We start from the raw sequence: 24,037 nt of genomic DNA, 5'->3' as shown, positions 1-24,037 counted from the left end.
CAAGGATCCGGTCCTCCAAAGGAGAGGACTCAGGCACCTTCTCACCCTCCACGAGAACTGACCAGAGGGCACGACGCACCTGAACATAGCGGAAAAACTCGGATGTCCCCAGCTCATACTCCTTCTGCAACTCTTCAAAGGACTTCACCCTCCCCTTAATCAGCACATCTCCGACGCTGGAGATGCCGATCAAGTCCCATTTATCAAAACCTTTTGTATGCCAAAGCCTACCCAATCTTTCAGATTCAAACAGCGGGGTAGCAAGGGTGAGCCTATCCTTCCAGCCCAGCGAGTCAGTTGCCATTTTCCACACACGCACCGCCACCCCAGTGGGCCCCGTGAGGGACGAGTCCAGGGACCGCGAGTACAACGCCCTGTGATAGTTACCACCACGCAGCAACCACCTGTCCATGGCATAACCAGGGCTGAGGACAGGGCCATAGAGACCATGATTAATCGCGCTCGGCCCAATAGTAGCGTCGGATGTCTGGAAGCGCAATACCCCCATCATACCATGGAAGCGTCAACTTAGCAATTGCTATTCGCGGCCGCCCATCCCACAACAACGTTCGTTGGAGGCTTTCGACCTCCCGAAAGTAGTTGGCCGGTACCCAATCTAGAGTATTCTGCAATGCGTAGAGGAACTGGGGAAGAGACATCATTTTGAGACATCATTTTGAACAAGGCAGCGCGCCCAACGAGGGAGAGCGGCAGCCCTCTACATCCCGCCGCAGGCGCGCTAGGGGGGGGAGCAGGTTCCTCTCATACCGCAAAGCGATAAAGATCCCCAGATACACGAAGCCCTGCTGAGCGATCTGGATCGAACAAGTTCGCGGGATCGGTGGAACCTCGCCACTCAAAACATATAAATACGATTTACTCCAGTTGATGACGAGACCCGAATTCCTACCGAAAGATGTAAGAACGTCACAGACCACTATAAGTGATTTCTTGGGCGAGGCAAGATACAACAGGATGTCATCAGCATATAGCGAAATGCGGTCCTCGTGTTCGGGCGACCATCTAAGTCCCCGTATATCCGGGTGCCAGCGTATCCACGCTGCCAGCGGCTCAAGGGCGAGGGCGAACAACAATGGCGACAGGGGGCAACCTTGCCGAGTACCCCTCCCAAGCTGAAACGGAGTCGATGCCCGGCCATTTACCACCACACTCGCAAGGTGTCCCTCATACAGCAACCTCACCCAGCTCACAAAACCATGGCCAAAGCCGAACTTGGCCAGCACAGCCCACAAATATGCCCATTCCACCGTATCAAAGGCCATCGTGGCATCGAGAGACGCCACAATAGCTGGTTCACGCAGCGTGCCCGCCCTGGCGATTACACCATGAAGGCGCCGAAGGTTTAACGCAGTGTTACGATGCGGAATAAAACCGGATTGATCTGGGTGGATCAAGTCTCCAAGTACCCTGATCAATCGGGCCGCCAGGATTTTAGCCAGAATCTTCGGCTCGGCGTTAAGGAGTGAGATAGGCCTATATGAGGCACACTTATCTCGGGGTTTACCATCTTTGTGTATAACAACAATTGTCGCCAGTCGCTGATCCAACGGGAGGGTCCCACTCCCCCGCGCCTCCACGAACATGGCGCGCAGGTGAGGGGCGACCCTATCCGGAAACAGCTTATACAGGTCAACCGGCAAGCCATTCGGGCCCGAGGCCTTACCCGAGTTCAGCGCGCGGAAAGCTCCCGCCACCTCATCGACCGTTATGTCACCATCAAGATCATCCCTATCTACGTCAGAGAGACAGGGCAAAGCGATATCACGCAAGAGGTCACGCGAGTCCTCGGGCGGCCTATCCAACACTGAGGCATAAACCATACGGAAATAGTCCGAGAAACACTGTACAATCCTCTCAGGTTCCACAATCACCTCTCCCCCCTCTCCCGTCAACTCCGGCACTACTCTATTAACCCGTTCTTTTTTGTCCAGCCAAGCTAGGAGTTTCCCGGCCTTGTCACCAAAATCATACAGGCGGCCCTGCTGTTCCCTACTGAGGGTCTTAGCGGCATTCGTCACCAGGTCCTTATACTCTGCTTGCTTCAAGCTCAGCTCATGCAGTGAGGCCTCTGTAACCTCCTCCTCGAGCGCTCCCTCGAGAGCCACGATCTCCTCCTCAACCTGCATAACCTCGCCATCTCTCCGCCGCTTGGCCGCCACTACAAGGGAGAGGGCCTCCCCTCGCAGCACGGTCTTAAATGCTTCCCACAGCGACACAGCCGAGTCCACGGATCCCTGATTGTCCTTGAAAAAATTATCAACTGTCTTCACCAGTGCGCTGCGCATCTTGGGGTCTCGAAAGTACCAAGGGTTAATAGGAGCCACCCTTCCCCCTCCCTCACGGCCGACATCCAGCCTGACCCACACTGGCGAATGGTCCGATATACCACGCGCCATGTGCCTGGCCTCGGACACCAATGAGGCGTGCGCAGCCAGAGTGAGCAGGTAATCAATCCTAGAGAGGCTACCATGCGCCTCGGAGTGGAAGGTGTATTGGCTCTGTGTGGGGTGCCGGAGCCTCCAGCAGTCTATCAGGCCGAGTGTGTCTAGAAAGTCCGGAAGCCACTTCTGAGCCCCCCCTGTGTCTCTGGGCGGGTATCTATCCAGCAGCCCAGAGCCGACAGCATTGAAATCACCCCCCACCAAAAGCATACCCCCCGGGAGATCCAGCAAGGCCCTACCCAGATCTGTAAACGTGGAGACCTGCGTGGCCGGCGGGACATAAACCGAAACTAAAACCAAAGTTCTTCCCTCCCACCGCCCCGCCACCGCCACAAACCTCCCCATATCGTCAACAATGGTGGAGTCCACCTCAAATGGTAACGAGGCTCTGACTAGGATACCCACACCCCTGGACCCAGAGGAGAATCCCGAATGAGCTATGAATTTATAACCCTTCCTATTAAGAGCATAGCACGTGTTACCTATAAGGTGCGTCTCCTGCAGTAGGGCGACATCCGGCAATGACCGTTTCAAGAATTGCAAAACAATCCCGCGCTTAATGCGATCCCCCAAACCATTAACATTCCAGCTAATAACACTTAAACCCCTACCCCCCATCCCCACACGTAAAGAGGCCCACCCCACACCCGAAGAGCCACCATGGAACAGTCCTGAAAATAATCGCTACGCCTTGCAGAAACGAACCCCCCAACAACAAACCCAAAATCCCAACTATCCCCCCCACCCTGCACCCCTGCTGCAGCTTACAAAGCCCCCCCAACTTGCAGTGTGCCTGTCGCCCTACCAAACCCAAAATCTACAAAAAGTACCCTAAGGGAGGAAAGAGCTCCCCTCGTCCTCCCACAACTCTCCGTATTTACTGCATTCTGTTCAAGTCATTAGCTAGAGACAAATCGAGTCAGTCCGGTTCCGAAGACATCAACCTTGTTCATCCCGGCCACTGTCCCCGTCTGCGGCAGTGACCTCTCCCGTCTGTCGTCGGGGCAGAGCGTCCAGCCATTCATCGGCCATGACAGGCGACTCAAAGAAGAATGTTTGGTCTTCGTACACCACACGTAGTCTGGCAGGGAAGAGCATGGCATATTTCAGTTCCCTCTCCCGAAGCCGCCTCTTCACCCCCAGGAAGCCCTGCCTCTGCCTCTGCACCTGCTGGGTGAAGTCAGGATAGAAATTCACCGACGCGTTCTGGAAGGGGACCGGGCCCGTCACCCTCGATGCTTGCAGGATAGCGTCCCGATCTCGAAAATGAAAGAGCCGGGCGACAATCGGCCTCGGTGGGGCTCCCACCTTGGGCCTCCCACCCGGCACTCTATGGGCCCTCTCAACTACGAAAAACTTCCCAAGACCCTTAGGCTGCAGATGGTTAAGCACCAAGTCCTCCACGAGCAGGTCTACAGAAGTCTCGTCCGAGGACTCCGGGACCCCGATAACGCGCACGTTGTTGCGCCTGGCCCGGCTCTCAAAGTCCTCCAGCCGACGGGCGGCGAGATCACTCTCGGTCCGCAACTTACGGACCTCGGTCTGTAGTTCCGAGACATCATCAGCGAGGCCCGTGGTCTTGAGGTCCAGGGTTTTAACTCGTTCATTTGTTTTGCCCAGATCCGCGCGGATCAGATTAACGTCCACCAAGATGGTATCCACTTTGTGCGCCAGGGCATCAAACTGTCTCCCAATCGAAGTCTGCAGCCCTTCGAGCGCGCCCATGACATCCTGCAGTGAGAGCTCCGGGGCCAAGGGTGAGGCAGTCTTCTGTGTATCCGGCGACTGGCTCGGTCCACCCGGTGACCCCTTCTGCTGGGCATAGCGGTCCATATTATTGGCTTGAGTATAGGCTCCCCGCCTGGTGGCCTTAGGCTTCAGCCGATCCACCTCTGCTTTGCCCGACATGGTTGGTTCAAGCAGGTCGGTTCAAACAGGACGGCCCTCTCTCAGCGAAAGGAATCAGGAGTGCTCAGTCCTGCGATGGGCCGCCAGAGTAGCGTGCAGAGCGTCCAAATGATAATAAAGCAGCCGAGAGCACTCCCTGGGCAGGGCAAACAAAGGGCGAGAAAGTGAAAGTGAAAGGATGGGGACCTCCGTCCGGTAGTTCACACCTCGCCTGGCCGCTGTTGTTCAATTAGAGGTCGGGCATCCTGCAAACTCTAGCCCCTGGCATCCCTCGGAGATAGGCCTCAATCCTCCGCCATGCGTAACTCCGGTTCCCGGTGGGCGATCCGACCTCGGGTAGCATCAATCGCCTCCCTGACAAGTCATCTGCACGATGCCATGCATACAGACAGGATTAGAGACAGGATAGTCGACGGAGGGCACGAGGGTCTCGGGAGCTCAAAGCTCACGCGGCCATCTTGGTCAAGCGCTAGGCTCCTCCCTTGACGTATATCATTGTTAGTGCAGTAAATGGCAAATCTTTTCCATTATGCAGCATAGCAGGCTCTAGTAGTAGGTCATCTGGCCTCTTTTATAATATTCATGCAGTCTGGTGGTAGGTTGAGGTAAACGAACTCTAGGACTTCAGGAGCCAGATCGCTAGGTTCAGTTGATGTGGATCTGGGTGTCTGATTTCTCCATGGTTCTGGGTTAATCAGGACGGGGAGAGGCGCAGTTTTTGGTGTGAAACTAGAGAGAGTTCCAGCAGTGTTGTGAACCAGGGTTGACGCGCCCATGTGGGAGCTATTAGTATCAGCTTGAGAGACTATTGCCTGAGTTTGCGTACCACGAATGGAATGAGTGGGAGAGGCGGGAAAGCGTACGCAAATCTGCCTGACCAGTTCATCCATATTGCATTGCCCTTCGACTGTGGGTGGGGAAACCTGGCGGCGAAGGTTGGGCATTTTGCGTTTTCGTGTGTGGCGAACAGGTCTATGTCTGGTTGGCCCCATTTTTGGAAGAATGGGAGTAGGACTTGTGGGTGTAGTTCCCATTCGTGGATCTGTTGGGTTTGTCGATTCAACAGGTCGGCAATCTGATTGTGAACTCCTGGAAGGTGTTCTGCTAGCAGGTATATGTTCTGGGGAATGGCCCATCTCCAAATGTTCTGTGCGAGCTGGGACAGCTGGAGAGAATGTTTGCCTCCTTGTTTTTGTATGTAATACACGGCTGTCATGTTGTCCGTCCGGACGAGGACAGTTTTGTTCTGGAGATGTAATTGGAATGATTTTAATGCAGGAATACTGCCAGTAGCTCCAGGTAATTGATATGGAGCCCTTTCTGTTGAATGGCCCATGTGCCCTGAGTGGTGTGTGTTAGGAGGTGGGCTCCCCATCCTGTGAGAGATGCGTCGGTTGTCAGCACTATTTGTGGAAGAGGCTCCAAGAACGGCCGGCCTTTGGACAGGTTTATGGTGTTCCACCATTTTAGCGAGCGATGTGAGCGGCTGTCCACCAACACCAGATCTGCCAGTTGTCCATGAGTCTGATTCCACTGACGTGCTAGACATTCTTGCAGGGTACGCATTTGGAGTCTTGCATAAGGCACAATGAAGATGCATGACGCCATCATGCCTATGAGTTGCATAAACACTCTTGCTGGAAGAGAGTGTTGGGGTTGAAATTTTGCGATCAGAGCTTGTATTTTGGCTATCCTGGCTGGGCTGGGATATGCTAGTGCTTTGGAGGTATTTATGGTGGCTCCCAGATATTGATGAATGTGGGAGGGTTGGAGATGAGATTTGGGATAGTTTATTGTGAATCCCAAGTTGTGTAAGATTTGAATAGTTTGGTGAGTGTGTAGGATGCACTTGTTGAATAAATTGGCTTTTATGAGCCAATTGTCTAGATATGGGAAGACATGAATTTGTTGTCTCCGGAGATGTGCTGCTACTACTGCTAGGCATTTGGTGAATACTCTGGGCGCAGTTGTTACCCCGAATGGAAGGACTGTAAACTGATAGTGTTGTCAGTCCACCACAAATCTTAGATACTTCCTGTGAGCAGGATGCATGGGGATGTGAAAATAGGTGTCCTTGAGGTCTAATGTGGCAAGGAAATCGTCTTGTTGTAGTAGTGGGAGTACTTGTTGAAGAGTGATCATATGGAAATAATCTGAGTTTATGTACTGATTTAGGAGTCTGAGGTCCAGAATTGGTCTGAGCGTCTCGTCCTTTTTGGGGATTAGGAAGTACAGTGAGTATACTCCTGTACCCTGATGTTGTAAGGGAACTGGTTCTATTGCGTGTTTTTGCAGCAATTAAAGCACCTCTTGTTTGAGGAGCGTAAGATGGTCTGGTGACATATAGCGTTGCATGGGTAGAATGTGTGGAGGGGTAGTGGTTAGTTCCAGGCAGTAACCATACTGGATAATTTGTCTTACCCACTTGTCTGTTGTGATGGAGTTCCAGACAGGTAGGAACTGTTTGAGTCTTCCCCCGACTGGAGTGGAATGGTCTGGGGGAGTGGAGGAAAGTCACTGTTTGTGGCGGGAGAGGTACGAGTGTTGGTACTGCCTCGACCTCGTCCCTTGGTGTTGTTTCCTCTATATCCTCCTCTAAAATATCCTGTCCTCAGGGATGTTTGTGTAGAGGATTTGAATGTGGAGGAGGTGTCTTCTCGAGTGTTTTTGGAGGCTCCCCTGTAGAAGGAGCGTCGAAAGGAGCCACGTGGTTGTGGAGACTGCAATGCTCCCATGGATTTGGCAGTCTCGGTGTCTTTTTTCATTTTTTCAAGTGCAGTGTCTACTGCTGGTCCAAACAGTTGTTCCTGATTAAATGGTTGGCTAAGTATGGTTGTTTGTACTTCTGGCTTGAAGCCTGAAATGCGTAGCCATGCATGGCGTCTAAGGAGCACACTTGTATTTATTGCCCTAGAGGCAGTGTGTGCGGCGTCAAGTGCACATTTAATTGAGGCATTTGAGATGAGTTTTCCCTCTTGTATAAGGTCATTTGCCTGGGCCTTGTATTGGTCTGGTAGGTGTTGTATCAGGTCTTCTAACTGATCACAGTGAGCCCTATCATAGCATGCCAATAGGGCTTGAGTGTTGGCGATACGCCAATGATTAGCGGCTTGTGCTGCTACTCTTTTGCCTGATGCCTCTAATAGTTTGGATTCCTTGTCGGGAGCGGTGTATCTCCTGTAGTTTGGGAGTTGGCACGTTTCCTTGCATTGGAAACGACCAGGGAATCCAGAGGGAGCTGCCCTTTGATGTAACAAGGGTCTTCTGGGGCAGGTCTATATTTTTTCTCAATTCTTGGGTTGAGTACCCTGGCCCGTACGGGGTCTTTAAACACCTCTGTGGCGTGTTTTATGACCCCTTTAATCATGGGTAAAATTTGAACTGACTTTTGAGACTGTTCAAAGGTGTCTAAGAGGAAGTCTTCCTCGGGTGCATCGGAGTGCATGGTGACGCCATGATAAAGCGCTGCTCTGTGCACTAGTTGTCCAAACCCCAGGTGGTTATCTGGAGGTAAAGGTTTGGAGGGATATGGTGTAGGGTCAGGCATATCTGGGAGAGGGTATGCCCAGTCGTCCAATGGTACAGTATCTGGGTTTGTGAACAGATTATTAAGATCATCCGGATCACCTGGATCACCCCCGCCCCCTAGGTCATCATCATCATCCTGTGGGGGTGGTGTATGTGATGGAGATGGTGGAGGTAGTGGTGGTGTAGGCAGAGGGGGTGGGGTAGGAGGTGGAACAGGAGAGGAAGGAGGAATTGGGGATGTTGCCGAGTCCTTCTTCTTTACAGGAACTGGGGCAGGTGTTGTATCCGGTTTCCGTTTCCTACAAAGTACAGCAGTGACATGTCCAGTTTTTGGATTAATATAGATCAGTTTTTGTGTTGGGTCTGGGTGGAAAAGTTCTTGGTCTTGAGGAACAGACTTTGGCGCCGGTGTTTTCGGTTCCGATCGAGGTTTTGGGTGATCGGTAGAGTCTTTGGCTTTAGGAGGTGTATTATAGTCCTTAGCCGGTTGTTTCGGTGCCGATGAAGGTTTCGGCGCCGATGAAGGTTTTGGTGCCGAAATTGAGTCGTTGGGCTTGGGAGCTTTCGGTGCCAGCTTGTCTATGGGCCTCGGTGTTTTCGGCACCGAAGGTGCCGGAGCCGGTTTCGGTGCCGAGAGGTCTTGTGTCTTCGGTGCCGAAGGCACAATGATATGTGGTTTGCTAGGGACCGAGCCAGTGGAAGGCTTGTGTTTCTTAGGAGCCGAGCCCGAAGGCGGGGCTTCTGAAGGGTGTTTTCGGTCTCGACTTGGGCCAGCTGGCGAAGTCTTGACCAATGCCTTTGGTTTCGGTGGGGTTGGGGTAGGGGCAGTATTACTCACGCGTTTCCCCGGAGTAATGGGGTCATCTGAGTCGTCTGCTTCTGAGATAATTTGAAGTTCCTCGGAATCTTCTTCGGGGACATCGGGACCCTCATCGAAGATGTTCTCTGGTTCCGGGGCTGGTCTGTGTGCCATGATATGGCGTCAAGCTCTTCGATCCCGAATGGTCTTTTTGGATCGAAATGCGGCGCAGGCTGGACAGCTGGACTCGTTGTGATCCGGCGAGAGGCACAGGTTGCAGACCTTATGATGGTCACTGTGTGGGAATTTTGCTCCACACTGGGGGCATTTTTTAAACGGCGTCCTTTCCTTGAGCCGTAGGCCTTACGGCGCGGATAGGTCCAATTGCCCGCGTCGACGTCCGGAGACGGTCCGATTAATCCGATGTCCAGGGAAGGTGCCTCGATGTAGTTTTAGAAAAAATGTTCGCTTCGAAAGCTTGTTTTTGAAGTGTTCTACTGGAGTGGAAAAGTTACATCCGAACCCGATGGCAGAAAAAAACAACCTGAGGATGGAGTGGATGCCCATGTGCACTGTAGTCCAAGGGAGGAGTCACCTATCTCGTGACCAAAGACTTCTTCCGAAGACAACAACAACCTGCAAGCATCCGAGCCCAACACCAGATGGCGATCCATCCTAAGTGTGTGATCTGCAGCTCATATGCCTCGAACTGCATGTTTTCACCCCTTTTCTAGAGTGAGTACAGATTTTGGATAAAGTAACTCAGAAGAGGGTTGATGAATTTTGAGGACTATCGCATTTCCTGAGTAATGTATCATTTTGGGTATGGTAACCAGTAAAACTAATTGCGTTGATTGACATTTGGTGTTTTTTTCATCAGTTTTGTTATAAGGGTTATTGTTCTTCCTCTATTGTTTCAGAAGAGTTGTTTATTTCCCACAATGTATCATAAAAATGAGTTTTAACAGATTTTAAGGTCAGGGTGTTAGTCTGAAAAAGACAGAAGATTAATAAACAACTTATATGATTTAGGAAAAATACATACTTCGTCATGGTGAGTATTAAGGGCCACCAACTGCATATTCTTTTGATATTACCTTAAAATATTTTCAGTAATGAAAACAATACTTCTTTCACAGGTTACCCTCTAAAGGGCATTTGAATTAAAACTCAATTGAGGCATTTTTTGAGGGATTGAGAAATCTTCCTAATTTATGCTCAGATACAGTTATCTAGTGACATAACCTGAATCTACCGAGTACCGGGTAGGTTGGCTCCACAATGTCTCTGCAAGTCTTCACTAAGGACTACAGGTAAATAATTGTTTTATTTAAATATCGTATACATTGTCTTCATATGCAGCAGTAATCGGAACTCGCATACTAAACTAAAGAAGTTTTCCTATATATGTGACTAAAGTTTTTTACTTGTTTTCTACAAAGAAGTCAGCCCAACTATTTTAGGAATGCATTGTGTCATTTAGAACTTCAAAAGATCTTTGCTATTTTGAAATTTACAAGATCATATGTAAATATATTCATCCTTGAAAGATTTGTGATCATATTCCGCATCAGCAAAATTGTTCACCAGTTAGGGTTGTGTCAGCTCACTTCCCTTAACTTGCAGAACTGTGACTCTCTGGCAATGTAACTGAATTTTTTGAAGCGTGCAATGTACCCATTTGAGGGATCTTATCCATAGACTAATACATAATTAGCTTGTATTTGCTATTCTTGGGGTTGGAGTATTAATTTAGCTTTGATTGGTTCATTGTATATCAACCATTACCTCACAATGATAGTGCACTTTCCATTCAAAGCAGCCCTCAATCTGACTTGGACTATTATATATGTTTATAACCCTAAACTAAGTTGTTTGTTTTGTATCTCTATTTATCTCCGTGCCTTTTTTTCCTGTTGGGGTCATGTTAGAGAAAGAAGGATACTCCTATTGTTTGAAAATAACCTCTTCTTTGACCACTTGCATTTTTTAGTATGCCATCGCTCAAGCTTTTTTCCACCGAGCCTTATGGTAGCAGGGACAACCTAGCAATATCAAATGTAAGATTGCAGGTTTTCCCCACAGACAAAAAAAAAAGCACATTTTGCCTGCAATAAAAATATTGTGCTCTCAAGACTCCTTGACTCGCGAAGTAGCTTGGCAAGATGTAGCTCAAAGAAGATGGCGAGAAGATTGAGTACAACACAATCATTTCAGTTACAAGAAAGATGGAAATATATAGCCAGGGTTTTTTTCATATAATAGAACAATTTCATAGTAACTCACTATACATATAATGTAAATGGATTAATCAAATACTGTAAGTCACACAAATCCAATAACAGAAAGTAATTGAATGAACCGCAGCTGAAACACTGGGTACTTAAGTCACACACAATTCATTCCATCACAAACTCATAGCGAGCACTTTGCAGCTTGCAAGACAGGGACCATGAGCTTCTTGACAAAAAGGTAATTCTTTAAAATGTTGTCCACCATCCCTTCTAAACAGCGGAATCAAGTATTTCATGGTCTACCATTGTGTATGTATAGAATCAGGAAATGTGATTACCTCCTTTGGTTTTGTTTGTAAAATAAAAAGTGGATAGCTGATTATCAGAGCCCCTAATGACTTCAGGTCAGCTGGTTGACAAGGTACTGATAAAGGCCAGACAGCTCCCACAGCCGCATTCTGTGCGTGTGCCGACAGGAACAGGACGCAACTGCGGAGAACAGAGTCCTTTTTAGAGTTATCTCGGTCTGGTTAGCACACGTGCCAATTGGGTGCTTGACCTCCGAATACCACGATAGCCAGTGTCATCAGACTCACACGGGTGACTTATGAACTCTTTTTCTGGCACAGAGCCCACTTAGGATCCTGATGGACCCAGATTTTGGCCGGCTGTGTGTTTGGTATGGGTACAGGGCAAGCAGAAATGTGAGAACTTCCACAAAGGTGAACAAGCAAATGTTGGCAAAGAAAAAGAGCGTTCACCAAGCAGAGTGAGCACTCAGCCATCCTGCAGTTGTAAATATATGGCAATTATTTATTAGTCTCTGATTAAGTGAAGACATGGGTTACTGGTGCCCTTTGTCCATACCTCTGGATTTCTGAAGTGGGCGTAGTGGATGGAAGGATTCAACAAATACTTAAAGGCCACGAATAAAGAAGTTGTATGGTATGACAAAATATACTCTGCTTCTACACTTGCTGGGAGATTTGGTGCACAAGATCTTCCAGTCCATGCAAACAGAGTGACATAGACTATAAAGCCGTTCTGAGCCGGGGGTAATGAAGGGATTGTTAAGATCTCAAATCAACGCAGACTATGAAGAAGCTCAATCTCATGCAAATAAGCAGCAGCCAGGGGCGTCAAAACTATGAAGCATCTAATAGGTTGAGCTGTAGGTAGAGGACAGCATCTACTTCGGGCCATCCATCAGAGTAAAGACAGATTAAAGTTCCAACTTTGACATAATGCAGCAGAATATCTCAATTTAAGGGTAGCCTCAACAACTAATTGAGGTCCTATGGCTTTAGATTCATGGCAGAACCACCTATTGTTACATGGGTACAATGAAATGAATAGTGGGCACATTATTAGGCAGGACCACCTGAACAAGCTGCCATGTCAAACCTCTTCACTTATTATAAGTGCTTGTCTTGGACTATAGTAGGACTTGCAAAAAAATCCAAGATGATAAACCTAACATTTTATCTTTCTCCGATTGTGCCTCTTGTTGCTTTTCTTTTGTATCTGCTGTGGTCAAAAAAGATATGCTGATAGTTGTTGAGACCTTTGTTGTCTTGTATCGATTAATCATTTTCCTAAGCAGGGTCCACATCTTGAACCTTTTGAAGTCTGCTGTACATGCTTCAAAGAAGAAATATATTTGTTGTACCCTGTTAGGCTTTAAGAGTGAGTTTATACAGCTGATGCAGTGGGAATGCTTAGAACATCACCCTTTATCTCTGCTCCAATCTCAGCTACCGGGAACACTCATTTCACTGTCCTAATAGAGGATATGGGCAAAGGCTGCTACAAGATTGTAGTGTAGTTCCTATATCCCTGATAGGCTCTGTGCATTGGAATAACATACACTATAAATTTGACAAATGACTAAGGTCAGTATGTCTCTATCGAGTATATGAAACTTAATTACTTGTGTGTGCCAGCTAACTTGGAGGTCACTAGAAACGTCTTGAATATACAAGAAGGGATTAGTCTCTGACAACCGCATAAACATGACAACTTTGTTTCCCTTTAGAATCGGAACAGTCTCAGAATCGTGGAAACAATAGATAACCGTATCACTCAGTCAATCATACATGCTTCGTTTCTACAGAATTGCACAGAAATAGAGAGACAAGCGTTTCAATAAAAGGGTTTATTGAACAGTCTTATTTCTCATGCAAGAGATATGAATTGCTACAATCGGAAGACAGACTGTGAAGTACAATATGAACGAGGTTAGCAGTAAGATAAAATAATACTGCAATAGCATGGTTTGTAGCTATGACATATATTAATCAAAATACATACATAAATAACATGAGCTAAAATGTGATACTCATCTGATGCTTCTAAATTGTTCTACCCCAGTGTACCTAACCTAAGTGCAGTACGAGGTTTGAAGTAGGTGCCATTTCTTAAGTATAGCTAGCTATATCTTAGTTTAGCCAAGAGTTGTCCAAAGTTTCTCTAAGTTCTAGTCAGCGCCATACCTTAGAATGAGAGAGGTTGGAATCTCTTTTCTGGACTCGATAGTCTAACCCCCCGCAAGGGAAGTCAGAGATCACTGGTGCTGGATTCTCTGCGAGGAGGATGGCAGCGTCAAGTCAGTGCATCAGGCTGGAACTCGATCTCCTTCGGAACTTGCCGTGGCGAACCGCGTAGTCTGGGTTGGATCGAATCCTCCGGGAACCGCAATTTGCCAGTGCAAGTGCTGGTATATTTATACCTTGAAGGTGTCTAGGAATGTCAGTATTGACGTAAAAGTCGGGCAGAGGAACGTCATGAATGAACCCCTAAGGAATAGATGTTCATGCATACTTAATGAGTTCTTGGAGAAATCAATATTGAAGCTGAGGGAAATTCCTGAAGGCTTAAGGGTCTGGTTTTCCAAGAAATCATTGTGACGTGGATGGACGGATGTAGGTGGCCATGCCTGCATTTGGTTTGTACGGACAATGTCTAAATAAGGGCTGGATTTCTATGTCCAAATAAGGGCAATGTGAATTGTACCTATATAAGGGCATAAATCGGGAAACCTATATACAGAATCTAAATCTGCACAAAACAAGATGACCTGTCACTATCATACTTCCCAATGTGCCAGGTATTCCACTCCATCATTGTCTGTGAAAAGATCTTCTTTTTACCCTCTGCCATTCTTACAGCCATTGTTCAGTTGCCATATAATGCAGGATCATCCTCAGTGCTGTGTTATGGCACACATTTCTCACAGCACATCTGCCTCTTGAGTGCCACGTTTGTGCAAGTCATTGCGTAAAGAGGGAGAGCTTGAGGCCTGAAATTTCCTCAGTATGGAAGGAGACATTTTTCCACCTATATTGCAGCATCTGGTAACCATATCCTTAGCCCACCTTCAGAATGCTGTCCAGCTATTTGAAACACAGTAGAGCAAGGTGGTATTTGAAAACCAATCAGGTTCCATGGTGGCCAAAGAACAGCATTGAGCCTGTCTAGTCATATCCCATGGAATAGTTGCTTTGTCATGTAAGACAGATTAATCAAAGTTACACCATTACATTGGATGACAGAGCGCAACTATAGGTTACAAATGAAATATATTGGTGCAGTAGAAGCAACCAAAGTAGGGACATTTATGAGAAAGACCGTTTAGCTATACATAGGTAAATTTTTTTCAGGTCTCTTACCAGCTCCTCCTGTATCTGCTGGGCTCGCCTCCTTAGTTGAGCATTATACTGTCTGCTTAAAAATCGTCTACAAAACAATGACAATACGTGGCAGAATATTACAATCATATAAAAAATGGAGTACATTTTATTAAGTTACATCATGGTGCACCATAAAAACTAAATAAGAAAAAGCACAAAGAAAGACATTTAATCCATATGAGTATGTCCCAAAAACTAGAAATAGAGTTGAGCATTTTAACAAAGGCACACAAAAAGTGCTAAAACAATTAGACAACATTGCATTGAACATGCCTATGTTGAAGTATAGTTGAAATTCCAAATGTAATGTTAGAGGTAACACGGAAGGAAAATGCTACTTACCAGTATGCATCTGTTCTTGGCATGTAAAGCTGCAGATTCGTATACTTTTGCATAGATCGCCATCTGGTGTTGGGCTCGGATGTTTGCACTTTGTTTTTGTTTGCGGTTAGCACTGTCTGTGGAACCGGGTCGAGGAACGGCCGCCCGTTGGAAAGGTTTTGTGTGTTCCACCACTGCAGAGAGCGATGGGTGTGGGCGTCTACCAACACCAGATCTGTTAGTGGACCTTGAGCCTGGTTCCACTGACGTGAAAAACATTCCTGTAAGGAACGCATTTGGAGTCTTGCACAAGGGACGATGAGAATGCAGGAGGCCATAATTTTTTATTTTTTTGTAAACAAATATGTATTGGTTTTTCAAGATGACATCATAGAAAAAGCAGGCCAGAGGGCACAACAGATGATCAAAGGGTGCAATTAAAGTCAAGTGCAGTTATCCCCCCTGCTCATTGTCATAAATGCAGGAGGCCATCATCCCAATTAACTACATCAACACTTGTGCTGGTAGTGAGTGTTGAGGCTGACATTTTTGGACTAGAGCCTGTATGGCGCTTATCCTGATTGGATTGGGATATGCCAGAGCTTTTGAAGTGTCTATTGTAGCCCCTAGGTATTGTTGTATGCTGGACGGTTGGAGATGGGATTTGGCAACGTTTATTTTGAATCCCAAGCTGTGAAGCAGATGAACTGTGTTGTGTGTGTGTGTGTGTTGCACACAGCTGCTGTGTAATTTGGCTTTTATGAGCCAGTCGTCCAGATAAGGGAAGACATGGATATGCAGTCTCCTTAAGTGGGCTGCAACTACTGCGAGGCATTTGGTGAAGACTCTGGGTGCTGTAATAATCCGAAATGGGAGGACTTTGAATTGGTAGTGTTGACCATCTACCACAAACCTGAGATATCTCCTGTGAGCGGGGTGAATAGAAAAAGGAACTAGGCGTCCTTTAGATCCAGAGTGGAGAGAAAGTCGCCCTGTTGAAATAGTCGGAACACCTGTTGGAGAGTGACCATGTGAAAGTGGTCTGACTAAATACAGAGGTTTAGCAGTCTGAAGTCCAGTATGGGCCTTAGGGAGCCGTCCTTTTTTGGGATTAGGAAATACAGGGTGTAAACCACTCGGCCTTGATGAGGGAAGGGGACTGGTTCTAGCGCATGTTTTTGTAATAGAGAGAGAATCTCTTGTTTGAGAAGTGTAATATGTTCCGAGGACATGGGACGCTATCTGGGAGGAATGTTTGGGGGGGGTTAGAAGTGAGTTCCAGGTAATAACCATACTGGATCATTTGTCTTACCCACTTGTCTGTTATGTTGAAATTCCAGACAGGTAGGAACTGTAAGAGATGTTCTCCTACAGGAGTGGAATGATCGGGGGTAAGTGCAGGGAAGTCACTGTTTAGTGGTAGGGGGTGTGGCTATTGTTGCCACGACCTCTCCCTTTATTATTGTTGCCTCTGTAGCCTCTGCTTTCGGGGATGTTTGAGTGGGGATCTTGTAGGAGGAGGAGGGATGTTCTGAACCCATGGTTTTGGAGCCAGCTCTGTAGAAGGAGTGTCGTAAAGAGCCTCTAGGGGAAGAAAACTGTAAGGCCTCCATAGACTTAGCCGTTTCGGTATCCTTCTTCATCTTTTCTAGGGATGTGTCAACTGCAGGGCCGAAAAGATGTTCCTGATCAAATGGTTGATTTAAAATAGCAGTTTGAACCTCCTGCTTGAATCTGTAAACCCGGAGCCAAGCGTGTCTACGCAATAAGATGCTAGTGTTAATTGCGCGAGATGCGGTATCGGTTGCATCGAGCGCACATTTTATTGAGGTGTTGGTAATGAGTTTGCCCTCCTGGATAAAGTCGTTGGCTTTTTGTTTGTACTGGTCAGGAAGGTGTTCCATGAGCTTTTCAAGCTCGTCGTAGTGAGCCCTGTCGTACCTGGCACATAAAGCTTGGGCATGGGCGATCCGCCAATGGTTTGCAGCCTGCGATGCAAAACGGTTCCCAGATGCGTCAATTGATTTGGATTCCTTATCAGAAGGGAGGGGGGTTGTCGCTTGTACTTTGTGAGTTTGCACGCTTGCGTGCCTTAGTTACCACAAGGGAATCTAACGGAATTTGACCTTTAATGTAAATTGGGTGATTAGGAGCTGCCTTGTATTTTTTTTATCCAGCCTGGGATTGAAAACCCTGGTTCTGACTGGGTCCTTAAAAACCTCTGGGGCATGTTTTGGCAAGCCTTTTAACATTGTCAGGGTGCCTGTTGATTTTTGCGAGGGTGCTGAGGTTTCTAGCAGAAAATCTTCATCTAAGGGGTCGGAATGTAAGGGGACCCCGTGGAATTGGGCAGCCCTGTCGATTAGTTTCGCAAACCCAGTGTTGTCATCTGGTGGTGACGGCTTAGATGGATAGAGATCCGGATCATTATGAATGAATATTACATTTATAAAGAGCTAACTTAGCCCAAGGCCGTCAAGGCGCTGCAGAGGACTGATGTGCAAACCGAATAAAATACTCATACTGAAGTCTGTGTAAAGAGCCAGGTTCTCAAGGCCTTGCGGAAAAGAGAGTGTGACACAAGACCAGATAGACCATCAAGGAGAGAGTTCCACAACCTAGCAGCGGCAGTGGAAAAGGCACTCCCTCCCCATCTAACCTTTTTATACCTAGGAACTACTAACAGATTCTTGCTAGCAGACCTAAGCTGCTTGGTCGCGGCATAGCTCTAGATGGCCTCAGGGCCTAGGTCGTAGTAGGCATTATGGGTCAGGCATAGAGTCTTAAAGAGAATTCTTCGATCCAGAGTTAGCCAGTGCAACGAGATGAAGGAAGCCGAGACGGAGTGGTATTTCGGCAGATCCATCACCAGCCTCACTGCAGCATTTTGCACTAGCTGTAACCGTCGCACCAAGCCTTTGTTAATACCCAGATAGAGGGCATTACAATAATCGAGTCTGGACATTATTAAGGCAATAACTGCCTGCTTTCGTGATGCAAACGAAAGGAATTGGGAGATTTTTAAGGAGCCTGATTATCCCAAACCAGGTGGAAACTGTTATGCTAATCTGTAAATTCAGGGGCAGAGATGTGTCCACTATAACCCCCAGATTTTTCTGATGGGATAAAGGGGATGGGCAGCTGCCCAGTGTGTCAGGCCACAAGTTGTTTGACCAGATGTCGTGTTGATTACCAAAAATCAAGATCTCTGTTTTTTCCCCATTAAGTTTGAGATAGTTTTCAACCATCCAGGATGAGACTGCCCGCATGCAGTTTTTGAAATTTGCGGAAGATTCTCTAATGCTGTTGGTAATGGACACCATAATTTGTGTCGTCAGCATAATACAACACCTCAAATCCAAAGGATCTCACGGCTTTAGCCAGTGGGGCAACATAGATATTAAAAAGTGTTGGGCTTAAGAAGGAGCCCTGCGGAACTCCACATATCAAAGGATTAGAATTGGCCCATTTTCACTATCTGTGCCCGCTCACTGAGGAAGGAGGCAAGAAGCCCAAGGACCGTGCCCCCGATCCCTATCTCCTTGAGGCGTTTCACCAGCCTCAAAGGAGTCAGGGTATCAAAAGCAGCGGTAAGTTCAAGAAGAACCAGCAGGGTAGAATACCCTGCGTCAACCTGGATCCGGACGTTGTAAAAAAACGCTGTTAATGCTGACTCAGTGCTTTGATGGCTTCTAAAATCATTCTGCGAGCCATCAAGCAACTGGTAGTCCATTAGATAGAGGCTAAGGTGAGAGTTCAGTTATCTTTCCAAAATCTTGGCTGGGACTGGTGGCAAGGAAATGGGGCAATAGTTTTTTAATTCCATAGGGTCTAGAGAAGGCTTTTTTAAAAGCGGTTTGACCACAGCGGTCTTCCAAGGGGTGGGATACTGCCCCTTGGAAATAGCTATATTTAATACTGAGGTGAGGTGGGGGACAATGACTCCACTTCCTATTTTTAAAACCTTTAGGGGGCAAGCGTCCCAGGGAGACCCAGCGGTAACTCCTAGCAGGCTGTCCGTCATTTCAGGTGAAATGTGAGGGAAGGTCAGTAGCCTCGGTTCATCCTCCATGGTTACCGAAACATTAAACTGGAATTTAGGAGAAGCAGATATAGCAATTTCAGCATTGGAATCCTCCAAGGTGGAATATACATCTGTGATTTTAGTGCGGAAAAAATACGCTATTCTGTCACAAAGTTCTTGAGAAAGACCTGACGAGTAAGCAACAGAGGGGGAAATAAGAGAGTTGATAATATTAAAAAGCTCTCTAGAAGATTTAATTGATTCAGTAACCTTAGAATAGTACAGTCTTTTTTCCTTGGCAATGGCCGCTTTATATTCCCTCTGCACCGTTTATGTAGCTCTCTGCCCGCCGGCGCCAGATCTGTACGCCATAACCTTTCCTGTTTGCGGAAGATTGCCTCAGCTTTCTGAGTCTGTCAGAAAACCATGGAATGGAGGGTTTTTCACTCGCTACATAATGTTTTGTAACGGGTGCCAAAGTATCCATGGCTCCTAACAAACATTTAGAAAGTTCATCTGCTGCTAAATTAGCATCCAAGTGCTCAGAAAACTGAAAGTTCATAAAATGATTAGCAAGAACCTCCTTACTGATACAGCTCCCATTTCTCTTTTCCTCCCTTATCATTTTGTCATCTAAGACAGTGCTTGATGCTGTGGTCTGAAGTTTAATGGGGATGGCATAATGATCTGACCATGAGAGAGGTATAGGCACTCCCACCTAGATCCGTAGATCGTTGGAGAATATGCCATCTAATATGTCCAGCAACGTGGGTGGGGTTAGTGACCAGCTGCGAAAATCCACAGCAGCCTAAGGTTTCCAGAAGGGTTTGAGTATCTTTACATAGTTTTGTCCAAATGAAAGTTAAAATCACCCAACAGTGTAAAATTAGGTCTTGCCAGGTAAGGTTATTATGTGGGTCGGGATCTGTATTGTGGTCACCCCAAGTGTCTTCAGTCATGTGGAATGTTATGTGAATAATCATCCCCAGGTGGGTCAATATCTCTACCTGTGTCATCCTCACTATTTGATGGTTGAGGTGAAAATATAGGTTGTGGGGAGTATGGTGAAGAAATCAATAGATGTGGATTAACTGGAGGGGGAGAAGGAGGTGGGGACGTGTTAGTGCCCATGTCCTGTCGTTTGAGAGGTACAGCAGGTTCTTCTGCAGTGTCCAGTTTCCTCTTTTTTGGAGGCTTGGTGACTAGTTTGCCCGTCTTTGGGTCAATAAACAACGTTTTTTGCTTTGGATCTGCCAAATCACATGCAGGCTATGTGGGCAAAATGACTTTGTTCGGTGTCGAAGATTTTGGATCCGAACCTTCTTTGGAGGGAGTTTGTGAGGCTTTCCGTGGGGTGTTAGACTCTTTAGGGTTTTTGCGGCTCCAAAACCTTTTTCGGCTTCGACGATTTTTGGGAGTCAGAAGCCTTTTTCGGCTCCGAAGATTTCTTTGGCTCCGAATGTTTGTCCTTGCTATGCTTCAATACAGAGGGCTCTGGCGCCAAGGCCGTCTTCGGCGTGGACAAGTGTTTGACTTGTTGCTTCAGTGCCGAGGAGGAATTTCTGGCATCAGAATGGGGTTGGCTCGAGCCTGAGCCGGAAGGCTTATGTTTAGGTTTTGTAGCCGGGCCCGGGGGCAGGGCGTCTGAAACATGTTGCCGGTGTCGACCCGAGTTGGAGGGCGAGGGTGTTACCGGAGCCTTCGGTTTATTTTTTTTCGGAGGGGGGTTTCGGTACTCACGGACCGTTGAGCCGGGGTGACTGTCTCTTGTTCGGCGTCGTAGTCGTCGGCCTCGGAGATGTGTTCTTCATCTCCTGATTGTTCCGGCTGGATATCGGGGTCTGCTTCGAAGATGTCCGGAATTGAACTGCTTCAGCAAAACATTTCGTGACGTCGAGCCAGACTATCACGGATTGCTTTCTTCCACCTGAACGATGCACAGGCCTTGCAGTTTTTATCTTTGTGCTCTGGGGAGAGGCAGAGATTGCACACCTCGTGCAAGTCTGTGCCTGGGAACTTAGCACCACACCCGGAGCATTTTTTTTAAAGGTGTCCTTTCCATTGACTGCAGGCGTGGTCGGTGCAGAGAGGCTCAATGGCTTGCGTCGAAGATCGAGGAGTTAATTTTAAGATGCGCGTTGAAAAGGGAAATGCGATCGAGACAATACCGTTGAGTGGAGAGAGATTGCGCGTCGCAGGGGGATTCGAAACCGATATCGACCCGGAGCGCAGCAATTCACATCAGAACCAGATGGCGGAAAAAACAATCTAAGGATGGAGTCGATGCCCATGCACACTATCGTCCAAGGGAGGAGTCACCTACCTCTTGACTACAAAGACTTCTTCCAACACAAAAACAAAATGCAAACATCCGAGCCCAACACCAGATGGCGATCTATGCAAAAGTATACAATCTGCAGCTCATATGCCTCGAACACTATATTACCCTTGGATGCAAAATGTGTGTGTTATATTAATTGGGCTAAGAAGTTGAAAAACTCAGAGGGAAAGAGTGTATAGTTGAATGATTGCTTCAGAGTTTAGGAATAAGAGCATTAGACAGGAGAGTAGAAAAATACAGTAGGAAATAAGTAGAGTTATACTGAGAAGAGATAGAGATGAAAGTAAAAGATACAGTGAGGATGTGAAGTGGGTGATCACTCATTGTAAATAGGGCTGGGCTACTAATATATAAAGAGTGGTGTAGAGGGGAATGATTAACATTGTATGATGGAGAGTGAGATGGGAGGTCAATACGGATCAACTTTTTGAAGATATTTGTGAAGGCTCTTTCAAATGGTAGCATTATGGCCCGGGTTGGAATGCAAAGCCTGTAAGGGTTGTGAGCCACTCTTACATAAGCATTCAATGCCCACCATGTGTACACTGATTGAATGTTCTGGAAATTTCTATTCCAAGAGAATTAACTTTGAGGCAACAGTTAGCATTAAATCAATAAATTTAAAGTCTGTTGATGGCAATGCTGGTGTGGTGGGCTGCTATGATATCAAGTGCTGCTGTAGGGAAGTTGGGAATAAAGCTGGTCTTAAACATATCTTTGCGGGATCTGGATGGGCGCAGGCTGTGTGTCCCCAGCCTTGCGTAAGTACTGTGCCTGGGGTGCATCATGGAGTGAGCAAGGGGCGTGGAGCTACTGGTCTGCTACCTGGCCCCTGGAGCCAGACGGTGGCTGTTTGTGGACGCAGCAACGTTACCCCAGGCTGCACCAGTGTAGCTGGGGGAGGAAAAAAAACTGAACCGCCTGTTGGGTGTCATTCCCATGCATCAGAGGGCCACTCCTGGGGATTCCATTGCCCTCCAGGTTGCCTGGTGGTGTTGTCGGGCTGGACCTAGCTGTGCTAAAAACCACTGCCCTACAGGACAGCAGGAGGGGGTGACACATCACCCCTCTTAAGCAGCCAAAATGAGCTGGGTCTAGCCCTCTTTGCACTACAGTGGATAGTATTGGGCTCTTGTTTGACCCAAAGTTAGGGGCAAAAAAGAAGGCGGGTTAATATTCAAGTGAGCGCAAAAATCCATATGATACCAGGGGGTATACTTTACCCAAACTTTAGAGGGATGGTATAAGGCAAATTACCCATCACTATTTAACAAATTGAAGAATGACAAACAGATGGGTCCCCCTGAACATCTCCTGCTTGGGTAGAGTTATGGCTCTTAAGATGAATGTCCTTCCTAGACTCAAAGTAACTGGCAATCATTACCTTACCCTCTCCCTTCATGCCGATTCTTAATAATTTTGTTTTGCACCAGCCATGGTCGCAACTCTCTTTGTACAGTCTCACTTTTTCCCTAGAGCAATGTGGTGGCATGTCTATAAACATATTTTACCCAATGATAGTAGGACTTTAAACTACCTGAAACCGAGGGACGTAGTTTTAAATTCGAAACTGGACTATGCACCCCCTGCATAAATGGGCTGGAATTAGAGATTTGATCCTGTTAAAAAAAACGCTCTCCTTCTTACGCCTTCACTAAGGGCCTCATATCTGCTATTTATGCTACATTGAATGAGATGCCTGCGCATCCTAAATGATCGTACCTTCAAAAATAGGAGCCAATGCTCCCAGGGATTTGTTGCAAGATCAATGGTCTACATTGTGAAGGGATATCCCATGATCTATCCGTAGTGTACAAAGCTGGGAGACGCGTTTCAAGATAATGTAGGACTGGCATTTGCCACTGCAGACACTGAAAACATTCTACCCCCAAATGGATGGCAAATATTGGTGTGATTGTTGGCAAAAATGCACCTTTTTACATATTTGGTGGTCTTGCTTGCCCTATGATTATGACATTTTAGAAGGAGATTCTCAGCCACATTAAGGGAGCTGCTGGGTTACCACTTCCATCTGATCTGACCACCGTTATAATGGGTTTCCAGCCTAAGAGATGGAAGTGCTTGAGGACAGATGATAGATTCGTCATCACTCATATGATGTTGGTGGTGAAACAGGAGATAGACGTGATCTGGAAGAACTCGAAAAGCCCTGATTTACAGAGGTAGACCTGTAGATTGTGGAATGTACTGGCTATGGCAATGCTGTCTTATGAATTGATTGTGTTCATCATTCAAATTTTATCAACATGACAACCATAGATAGCAGGGCCAGCTTTAGGGCAGTGCGACTGGTGAGGCCGCACTGGGCGCTGACCTGTAGAGGGAGGCGCTGTGGCCTCAGGGGGGGAGCTGTGTATAGCAATATCGTATGATATGAGAGATTTATTTATTTTTATTTGCTAAAGTTTTATATAGCGCGAACAAGATCCCGAGGGATATCGGAGTGCTTTACACAAGGATGAAAGGGAGAATAAGACTCCAGTAACGATATCGAGTAAAAGTACCAAACAATTGTAGTCACAATAATCACAGACAAATGGTACACAGCGAGTAATAAAATTAACAGGTAAATACCAGGCCGCTACGGGGGGCACACCTTACAGCCGAAAGGAGCAGAGAGCAAAAACACAAGTTGGTAAAAAAAAAAAAAGTTGTAGGGTCAATGCAACACATGTTGGTGCACTAGTTGAAGGATCAGTGGTTACGAGCA

At 47.0% G+C, this 24,037-nt stretch overlaps 1 protein-coding gene across 2 annotated transcripts in view; it reads right to left on the bottom strand.

Moving 5' to 3' along the window:
- Positions 1 to 24,037, bottom strand: part of TCHP (trichoplein keratin filament binding) — a 413,518-nt gene that overhangs the window by 174,416 nt on the left and 215,065 nt on the right. For both annotated transcript variants that reach the window (XM_085633293.1, XM_085633294.1), the window contains exon 8: positions 14,600 to 14,666. In XM_085633293.1, coding sequence (XP_085489419.1) covers positions 14,600 to 14,666 — 67 coding nt within the window. The remainder of the gene's footprint in view (positions 1 to 14,599; positions 14,667 to 24,037) is intronic.

Source organism: Triturus cristatus, chromosome 11, assembly GCF_964204655.1.
Source record: "Triturus cristatus chromosome 11, aTriCri1.1, whole genome shotgun sequence".
NCBI lineage: Eukaryota > Metazoa > Chordata > Amphibia > Caudata > Salamandridae > Triturus > Triturus cristatus.
The sequence above is the reverse complement of the archived record's forward strand: the minus strand, read 5'-3'. Positions and strand labels throughout refer to the sequence as shown.